The sequence below is a fragment of the Lipophrys pholis genome (assembly GCF_963383615.2).
Source record: "Lipophrys pholis genome assembly, chromosome: 1".
NCBI lineage: Eukaryota > Metazoa > Chordata > Actinopteri > Blenniiformes > Blenniidae > Lipophrys > Lipophrys pholis.
In genome coordinates, this window is record NC_137635.1 from 14,495,806 (window position 1) to 14,506,083 (window position 10,278).

The 10,278-nt window shown below is 43.7% G+C and overlaps 1 protein-coding gene across 1 annotated transcript; it reads right to left on the reverse strand.

Annotated features, from left to right (window-relative positions):
• Window positions 1-1,429: 1,429 nt before the first annotated feature.
• On the reverse strand, window positions 1,430-10,270 carry cUnh10orf88 (chromosome Un C10orf88 homolog). Its single transcript, XM_080478400.1, has 9 exons — window positions 10,073-10,270; window positions 9,138-9,285; window positions 8,570-8,767; window positions 7,621-7,690; window positions 7,137-7,328; window positions 6,945-7,055; window positions 6,759-6,846; window positions 5,797-5,980; window positions 1,430-2,144 (listed from the first exon to the last, which is right to left on the reverse strand). The coding sequence occupies exons 2-9, from the start codon at window positions 9,272-9,274 to the stop codon at window positions 1,937-1,939; spliced, it is 1,188 nt and encodes a 395-aa protein (XP_080334526.1). The 5' UTR covers window positions 9,275-9,285; window positions 10,073-10,270; the 3' UTR covers window positions 1,430-1,936.
• Between the last annotated feature and the right edge of the window lie 8 nt (window positions 10,271-10,278).

Sequence of the window (10,278 nt, forward strand, 5' to 3'; positions counted from 1 at the left end):
GTCACTCTGTAATTATTTTTTACTGTACAAGGAAATATCAATATATTTACATGACCTTCTCTGTGTGTATATTTATTCATCGTTTGGCTCGTAAATATATTGATATTTCCTTGTACATAATAATGTCCACCTATTTCATATTCTATTTATACTTATTTGATACTTTAATGTTGTACTCTGTTATTATTATTTTTCATTCTGTGCGGAGAAACTTTTAAGAATTACTCTCTGGAATTAATAAAGTAGGGCTGCATGGTGGAGCAGTGGTTACCTCTTACCTCACAGCGAGAATGTCAGGGGTTCAAAAACCGTCCGGGACCTGTCTGTGTGGAGTCTGCATGTTCTCCCTGTGTGTAAGGGTTTGGCTGGTTTCCTCCTACAGTGCAAAGACATACATGTGAGGTTTACTGGTGACCCTAACTTGTCCCCTAGTTAGATTGATATATATCTTTATTGTCATTCAGAATTATAATAGATTAAATTGGTTAGTTGTTTCAGCCCTAACTGAGACACACAAGATATACAATTTTAATGGATCAGCTGATGTCCGTCTTGCTCCTGATTGGAGGACCTTTGTCGGGCCTGTGGTGTCCTGCACTGTGTGGAGGACTCTCTGTGACCTCGGTGGTTCAGTTCTGACCCGTTTAATGACTCACTCACTGGAAGACCTTCTGGGAAACTTCAGCCGAATGTGGTTTTACCCTTCGGGGGGAGAACAGTTGAGCAACACTTTCCCTGAACTACTGTTCTCACAAAACATCCATAAATCAGCATTTTTAGAGACTTTCTGACTCACATGGTCTGATCAGGATCCAAAACAAACAAAGCAGCCTATTACCATCAACAAGCGATGTACAAGTTCTTGTTGAATTAGTGCATATTAATTTCATCTCAATACATTTTTGCAGCTTTTTGTCTTGTGTCTGCTGGCTGATTATTTATTTATCCCAATGTGTAGAAAATAATAGTTAAAACAAAGACTAACAGACTATTCTTACATAAGCTTTTCTACTTTACTATGAAATAAAGATTTAATTATTTACAGATTAGTATATATAGTTATATAGATTCAAATGAGTGCAAATAAGTTAATTTTCTTTTGTAAGTATCTGTATTTTGTATGTTTTTGACATATCTGGAATTAATTAATTGAAATTAACAAAAAACTGTCCGGTGACATAAGTCTACATTTGTGGGTGTGTCCTAAGTCTGCATCCAATAGAAGTGTTCAGTTACCTTCCGAAGCTCCGCCTCTCTAGTGTGCCTGTTTGTTTCCTCGGCTCTTCACACAGCGATTGGCTCCTGGAAAAGTCAATTTTTTCTCAACTTTCTTTTCTATCAAAATGAGTGAATATAGACTTTAAAAGAACTTCCTGTAACATGTCACCTGTCATCTGTGTCATTACTGCAACAATTCACTGAATTATTTGAATAAATATATTTTTATTTGTTGTTGGCATCAGTACAGTTTAACATCACAGGTCAAAACAGTCATTTTAATAGTTTTACAGACATATATATTTTTCAGAACATTACAGTGTCATTATTAGGAGGAATGATGATACATTTAAGTGTCTGGTTAAACCAATTTCCAACATCGTGGGATTTGAGAATTTCTTTTTCCCGACAAACAAGATGAATGAGGACGTTTCCTGCTTCGGTTTTTACCGTTTTCAGACAGAACAAATCCTCGTTTCAGAATGACAGTGACGGTTACATGCTCGGCTCTGATGCAGTGCAGAGTGCATCTCCAGAATAATCTCATATTAAAGTAAACACACCATGGGAGTGATCTGCTGGTGGAGGAAAGTATGTTTAGTCATTTTACAGCATCACTTTATGCTGCTGGCCTGCAGGTTTTAGTACATTTTAGTCCGACAGGGACGCCTTTCTGTCTGGATTTAGGTGTTTAAAATGACGCTTCCTTGTCCGAGAGTTATTGCGCCGTCATCGTCATGGCGATCTCCCCCGATGGCCGGGTGCAGGCCGCCCCTTCAGCCGAGCCGCTGTTGGCCCCGTTGTTCAGGACAAGCAGCAGGGCTTTGTCCAGCTTCTGCTCCAGAGCGTCCAGCCGGCGGTCCAGGTGCTGCTTCAGCCTTCTCTCCATCTCATCCAGGCGGCGCTCCATCGCGGAGTCCAGCTCCCTGCGGAGAGAAGGAGACGAGCTCACGACAATGTTTCATGTGACAATGCCTAATCCGTTAAAAAAAAAAGGAGAGCGTTTACACGGCAGCAGCGGACACACTGACAACAATGTAGTTTGCCTGCCGGGCCACGGGAGGGCGCTGTTGCTTGATTTTGTAATGAAACCGTACAGACGTGTGCAGAGAACAATACGCTATAAAGGTGAAAAAAATGGAGAGAACCCGACATCCATATGGACTGATGACACATCGGATGCTATCAGGGGTGAGTCTCAACTATTAAACTACTGATATGGACAATAAAACTAGAATACGGAGCGCTAGCCATAGCACTACGGGGCCGCCATGTTTGTTTACAAGTGGATGAGCAGAAGGAAGGGGAGAGATGTGCATGAGCAGTAACAGCGCTCCGTCGCCTCCGGCAGTCTCTGCTGGAGGGATTAAAAACTTCGCGGATACAGAGGAGCCACACACAGGTGCCGTGTGAACGGACCCCCCAAAAGTGAAGAAAGTTTTGCGGATACACTGGTATTCGTTGTCGGGTAAACGGCCCTCAGTAGCAGGCTGGGACTTTTAACACACTCATTCAGATTCATTACAGAAGAAAATATAAAGAAGACTGTTGATGGTGGCTTGCGGCTAGATGTTTAGCATTAGCTGGTGGCTACATGTGGCGTGTAAATTCTTCTTTCATATTTTGCCCTTATCCACGCTTCCATCCAAGCGTTTTGGAATTGGACACTTTTCTCTTCACGTGTCTTAGCTAGTGATGTTATTGCAGCTTCTTTCCACACTGCTGGAATCAGTATGATCACCTGAAAGCAACTTCCTCAGGCAGTGTGGTGAGCTGAAGGTCGTGACTGAATTAAAAAACCCAACAACTCAAACCCTGATGGTCTTCTTTCCCCTTCGCAGTCAGTCTCATTCGGACTCTGCCTCATTCTGTCCACCTGGGAGACATTTCCAAACCAGACATGCTTCACAAGTCTCGCTCACCAAAAGCTCTACAACACATTTCCACTCTGATCTTCTGCCTCCATCTGTTTGCCTTTGTGGCTTTGGAGCAGATTCCTGCAGCGTGACTTTGTTTTTGCCCTGGAGGAAGCTGAAGCTCCAACGATCTTCAATCTCGCCTCGCTGTGATCAATGCCAGTGGCTGGTGTCCAGCGGTCTGTCCCTGGTGTTTGATTCCTGTCTGCTCAGCAGTACCGCCGCGGGGGAATTCCCCTCTGCTTCATCAAGCACCGCTGACTGAGGCACTGCATTTATTCCTGAGTTTGGTTCAAAATACAGTGAAACTCATTGCAGATTGCAGTGAAAGTCAAACAAAGACCTCGGAAGCCGCAGATTGAAGACATGGACCACAATGCAATGCAGCCTCAGCCACCCGGGAGCGGTCCGACAGAAAGAACGGAGTCATTCTTCAAATATGTGCACATCCTGTGATTTTAGTGGTTGGTGCTGTCATCTCATTTTGAGGTCGTAGGTTCGAGTCAAAGGGTGTGTGTGTGTGTGTGTGTGTGTGTGTGTGTGTGTGTGTGTGTGTGTGTGTGTGTGTGTGTGTGTGTGTGTGTGTGTGTGTGTGTGTGTGTGTGTGTGTGTGTGTGTGTGTGTGTGTGTGTGTGTGTGTAACCTGCCACCCACTGTACCTGTGACTCTGATTTCTGACTCTGTTTCAAATGAAACAGGGGAGAACTTCACATTTTGCAGAATAACTCCGTTCCCCATTTCTTCTAAGTTTGGGTCGGAATTAGAATGACCTGATCCCAGCTGACAGTGAGCAAAAACCATTATGAAAGATAAATTTCAACTGCAGGGACTTTCCCAAAGTTCCAGGAACCATTGGAGGAACTTTCTCCTTGTACCTTCACCGATGCTGTATAATCTGGAAGTTCACTTCATGGTAAGATTCCAACCACTCACAATCACGCACATGACCCTCTGCTAATGCTAATAAAAAGAGACAGCAGCTCTTTACCAGTTTCCACCAACAACAAACGTAACGAGGCTCGGCGTGACGTCGGAGTCATATGTTTAAGCGTTAAAATGTTTAGTAGCGGGTGCTGTGAGGAAGACATACCCTCTGTGCTCCTCGGAGTCGAGTCGGACTAAGATGAAGCTCTAGCCGCACCCACTCGTGCCGCTCGGCTCGGACAAAGAGCCCGACTGTTAAGAGCCCGCACAATCACTCTCCATCATTCACATGTGGGCTGCAGCACGCCACAGTGGCAATCCTGGGGAATTTCTCTCCGGAGTTTGCAAGTTCTACATCTGCATCTTCAGGTTGCCTCTTGTGTGAACATTTACTTTAGTTTGCATCCAAACCTTGTCTTCCCTCGAAGAGATCGTTAATTCTGTTGTCTTCTTGGCTCCTTTTTTTTTTTATAGTGACTCATGAGTTATACAGCTCCACACTGCCCCAGTCTTCTCGCTCCGTTCTATGTCCTATAAAGTGTCTGACTTTGGTTTTCGTTGATCTCTTAAGTAGGTCTTAAACCACAGATGGATTTGAACCCTTCGGATTGACTAATATGAAAGAAGCAGGTCTGATAGCGCTGTGGATCTCTCTGTGTGTGTGTGTGTGTGTGTGTGTGTGTGTGTGTGTGTGTGTGTGTGTGTGTGTGTGTGTGTGTGTGTGTGTGTGTGTGTGTGTGTGTGTGTGTGTGTGTGTGTGTGTGTGTGTGTGTGTGTGTGTGTGTGTGTGTGTGTATGTTCTCCATCAGCACCATAACACAACCAAAACTATTGTTCCACCGATGAAAGCCGCATCTGTTTGAACCCCTCAGCGATGCTCAACGACAAATGCTCACTGTTCCCGCATCACAAATACACGTAGGCATTTGTGAAGCTGAAGACAATATGACCTCTCGATGTGTTTAGCGCTCTGGTGCCGTGTCGGCTCGGTCCATGAGGGACCGGTGTGACGCTGGAGCGGGAGCACATTTCTGAGCTCTCTAGCTTTTTCTTACAATACTCTGTTCATCAGTTTGTTTCCAGCAGCCAAGCGACCCATCATTGTATTTATCACCTCGGCTACAGACTGAAGGATACAGTGACCACAGCTCTATCTAGTGGTACATAGAAGTATTACAAGACTGTTTTTGTAAATAGCTTTACTTTAATTATATATGTTATATACCTACTGCATTTATTTCATTACTTTTGTTGTATGTTGCCTTTTATATCCATTTATATCTGAATATTATTAAAAAAGTACACCATACAATATTGACATCACACTTGTATTAGAATTACGTAATTGTCTTTCTTCCACTTCTTTCCTTATTGGTATTAAACAGTAGTTACTGTTAGTATAACTGTCAATATATAGAAGAAACACAATCTCCCCTGTTTCTTATTTCATAATAACACTTAATGATTTTTTTTTATTCTGATCTCAAACTTCTCGTCTCCTCAGTATAAAGAGCAGCCAGAGATCAGACCGGACTGTAGTGTCCTAACCGCCAGTAACCAGGTCAGCTGTATCAGGAGATAGTTCATTCATTATTCCACAAAATGCATCATCACAAACCAGCGGTTAGCGGGAACTATGTGGCTTCAAATACCGGCTGGGCAAGACTTGAGCTCTAACTCTGTGTACCACCAGAAGGGGGCTTGAACACATCAATGCTGTTATTCTGGCCGTACTCACCAGGAACCGGTCCTGAAGGTCTTCTCCCTCTCAGCCGCCGCCTCGTCTAGCCTCAGCTGGGTCACCTGACCGCACACGTTCTGCAGCATGGGCAGAAGCTCCGCCCTGCTGTTCCCCCTCAGGAAGTGGGACATCATGTCTGCCAGCTGGGCGTGGCCCACCGGACCCTCCACCTCACTGCTGCCTGGACGACGTGGAGGGGAAGGCATGTTTCACTCACATGTTCGAAGGAGAATCATTACAATTTGCATTTAAAAATCAGGTTTCAGACAAAAAACAGGAAGGAAAACCTTTTTATGAGATGTCAGAGGAGGTCATATGTAACCGAATTAACTTTAAATACATATAGATATCATCTCGGCTATATTCACAAAAATCCTTCTTACCTGAAACTTTATAGACTAAAGAGATTTTTTTTTAATAATTAATAATCTGAAGCTGTAAAATGTGTTTAATCTTTAATCTTTGTTTCGCAAAACTGTAATTAACTATTGTTCCAAACTGTTTCGTTCACCACTTGTTTAATATGTTTTAGCCGTTTTACTGTTTTTAAGCAGCTATTTTAACTACTTCAATAGTTTGATTATCTTTATCTGTTTAGTGGCCATTTTTAACATTTTTAACCAGTTTTGATGTTTCCATGAAAGACTTTCATTTTCAGGTTATTTGAAACGCCAAAGCTTTTTTAGAAATGTATTCAGCTTTATCTTTCTGAGACATTTATCAACAAAAAACACAGTGATTGGAAGATTTTTAGGTAAGCAAGTAAGTTAAATCGCAGTGAAGTGTTAAAATGTCTTCAAAAATGTTCTAATTGTTTAGGCTATTTCAGTTATTTTAGCCATTTTTAAAAGGTGAAAGCAATCCTACAGGGAAAAGGCATCCCCCTGACTCCTGTTCAGCCAGAGGAATCACATCCCGCACTACAAACCACTGCTCTAGAGAGAAAAGACAATGTTTACCGGTGGTTGAGCTGACGTCAGACATCGGCTGGTCCGGGGAGGAGGAGGTGGAGGAGGAGGAGCTCTCAGAAGAACCTGCACACTGAGCCTGAGGAGCAGAAACAGAGTCTAGAGGAGCAGAAACAGAGCCTGGAGTAGCTCCTGTGTGTGGGTGAGGAGCATGGCGGAGCACAGACTGTACTGTACCGTAGAGTCTGCAGACAGGAGGTGGCCGCCACCAGCTCCTCTGGTCAGGGCAGAGAAAGCTCCACCGCCCATCAGGAGAGGCAGGAACCCGCCCAGAGAGCTGCTCTGGTTCTGAAGTAAACAAACACACGACCGCTTATAGCCACATGCTGGATGTCAGACTGTTTCCTTCCCCCTCACTCACACTCCGACCTTCTGCTGGACCTGCACCATGTCCATCAAGTTCTGAGCTCCAGGGGACAGACTGGTTCCCATCTCCTCCATCAGACTCTGGACCTGCTGCATGTCGATCCCGGGGCCACGGGCTGCAGGGGGGCGCAGAGGCTGGAGGACCACCACCACCCTACACACCAGGACACTGCTCCGGCCGGCCAGAGACAGCAGCTGAGGGACACGGACACGGAGAAATGTACAACAATCTCTAATATTGTAACCAATTCCACCAGTTCCAGCTATGAAAACGACGAGCTTTGCTTCGTGGATCGGCTCAAAACCTCACTAAATTCTCACTACATGATTATCACCCTCTGTGTGGACTCACGGGTGGGACATACACCGCATTGTTATAACAACTTATTGTTATCTTTATGTATGCACTTATATCAGTAGTTCTACACTGGTTAAGAACTGTGGTGAAGCTGTCGGGCATCGGTACAGACGGTCTGCGTTCACTCACCTTCACTTCACACGAGGCGGATGGCTGATCCAGGACCAGCTGCTTCCTGTAGAAAGGCCCTCTGTCTGCACTGTGAGCCACAAAACGGAGAAAACCCCTGGTTCACAGGTGCACTATGTAAAAGTTGTGCGACTCTTTTATCCCTTAGATGGCAGTAGAGAGTCGCAGTAGGACCCAGTTTATTAGTCATTTTTAAAGGAGTAATTACAACAAGCTGCAGCCTCTCGTCTTTATTTAAACTGCAGGCATTTACAAAACTGAACAGGCTGTTTGTGTTAAATCAGAATACAATGAAGTCTAAATATTAAAGTATAACTTCAAAATATGGAGCGCTAGGTCGAAATAGTGCAGCAAAAGCCGTTTCTAGCAATAAGGTGTAATAAAATTATTAGATAAAATGCTGCATATAAAGTGGAAATACAACCAGAGGGAAAACAAATAGACACTCGGGTTGAAATGAAAAAAAAGAAGCTAAAAATAACTTTTGGCATTGAAAGTGACACTTTAGTGTAATACCACTGAGGTACATGGGGTGCCGATAGTGAGTCATGATGAAAATTGCTCAATAATCGCAACCTTCATTCATGAAGTTAATAGTTTCAAAGAGTCTGATCAGCTTCCATCATTTAAATACCAATAAACATCTATTGGAATGAGAAACACCAGTTTTAACAATCATATTATGTTTGATTGACAAAACAGTAATTTAGGATCAAACAGAAGAACTCTTGAATGTAATAACGATTAATGTCGCTTGCTCATTAGTCAACAATTGAAATAAGAGAAAACGGAGCTCAAAATGAATGGAATCCTGGATGTCTGAACACCAAGTTTTCCCTCTACAAGAGACGATTCAGATGTTTTCTTCACTGGTGTTACTTTGTGAGTCGATGGAAGACATTGAACTGTGCAGCTCCCTCTTCAGTCAACCTCGGTGTACGTGCAGTACCTGTCTGGCTGGATGCTGTCTTCCTTTGCCCCCCGTACCGTCCCACAGTACTCTCCCATCTGGTCGTACACCTCCATGGTGCGAGCCTCGCTGGTGACCAGCAGGCGGCTGATGGCGGTGGACGAGTCTGGGCTGCAGTGAAGCGTGAGGACGCAGGGAGCTCCTTCCTCCACCTGCTCCAACAGCACTGCGCCGCCACTGTGAGAGTCCCACATCAACAGTGTCAAGAAAGTCCTGCAGACTTGTAAGTCCTGGTCCAAAGTAACTCAAAGATTCCTCACAGTGGCACTGGAGGTCAATGTACCATCATAACTCCTGTTTTATCTGAGTTCGGAAGCAGAAAATTACAGCTCATCCAAGCTTTTATTTAAGACGAACTTCTAATTTGACAAGTTGATCAGTATCATGAGGTTTCATATATAATTAGATTTGTGTTGCTAAAGGGGAGTTGTCTTTTTTTTCTGTATTTTATATTCACAAACATAAAGATGTTGTAACTCATGCAATATAAATTGAACTGAATGCCATCAGATATATTGAATTCAGTGTAAAACTCTGAGTCTCTCACCCGTTAATCTCTTCAGTGTCTGACTGACTGAGTTCCTCCTCGTTACCGACGTGAACAGGAAGCAGAACCTCGTTCAGGCTGCGTCCCTGAGTGCGACAGACCCAGGCGGCTTCGCTCCTCACAGCCACATCCACCATGATGCTGCAACCTTCAATGAGAGAGGACACGCAGCACAAGGCGACTCAGTACACATGAAGGACAGTGTCAGAGAGCTACTGAGAATGCACTCATCCACAGTGCCAGACTGTTCTGCTGAATGTCACTCTTCAATGATGTGATTGGCCTGACCCATTGACGACAACACAACTGAAATCCAGATGAGTTGAAGCACTTCATAACACATGAGCACATCCACAGGCATACATCAATCAAACTTATTATTCTTATTAAATGAACAGATGGTTTGATCCAATGGGCCTATTGTGTATTTACCCATATTTAAACCATATATGAGTAAAACCCTTTTGGTGTACTGCTTTGAACCTATGTATCATTTGCCCTAATCTAGCCCATATGGTTTTATCAAGTGTGACTATTGTTTATTTACCGATATTGAGCCCATCTATCGGTAACTTTTTTGATTACAAAGGTGACCCCATGTACCCTCATTCATCTGACGAGGACTCATAAAGGAAACCCTCATAAGTGAACCTATATGGGGCCCATTCGATTTGTTCATTTGGATCTCAGGTAGATTGTTCGTGTTCAGGCACTAGGGAGCCCAGCTATAAACCGTGAGGGGCTCACAGATGCTTGTTGGCTGGGCATCAGTGGAGATTCACGTGACAGCGGGATGATCCGTGGATGTATTGACCACACACGTTCTGATTTAAAGTGGTGAAACACAATCAAACGCAAAAAAAATCTTTTTGCTGCATGAATAACAAACTGCTATGAACACAGCTGGCTAACGTTAAGCAATAAAGCTCATTTACCTTAAAATCCACCTCCGTTACAAGTGTCGATGAACTCGTTTCAAAACCTTCCGCTTTGCATTCTCGCGGACGTTTCTCAAAATGTCCACAAAATGTTGACTTCGAGCTTTAAATGGTTTAAAAATGTGATTTGAAAAAAAAAATCCTTTTGGCTAATCCAAAAGCGCGACGGAGCGTGTTGTTTTGGTGTCGCGTCTTGACGTCAT

Coding starts and splice junctions, on each gene's coding strand:
- cUnh10orf88 (XM_080478400.1), bottom strand. CDS start 9,274: ATGGTGGATGTGGCTGTGAGGAGCGAAGCCGCCTGGGTCTGTCGCACT. Junction 7,691..8,569: donor GACAGCATCCAGCCAGACAG/GTACTGCACGTA, acceptor TGTGGCTCACAG/TGCAGACAGAGGGCCTTTCT. Junction 6,847..6,944: donor TCCTGTCTGCAGACTCTACG/GTACAGTACAGT, acceptor TCTGCTCCTCAG/GCTCAGTGTGCAGGTTCTTC.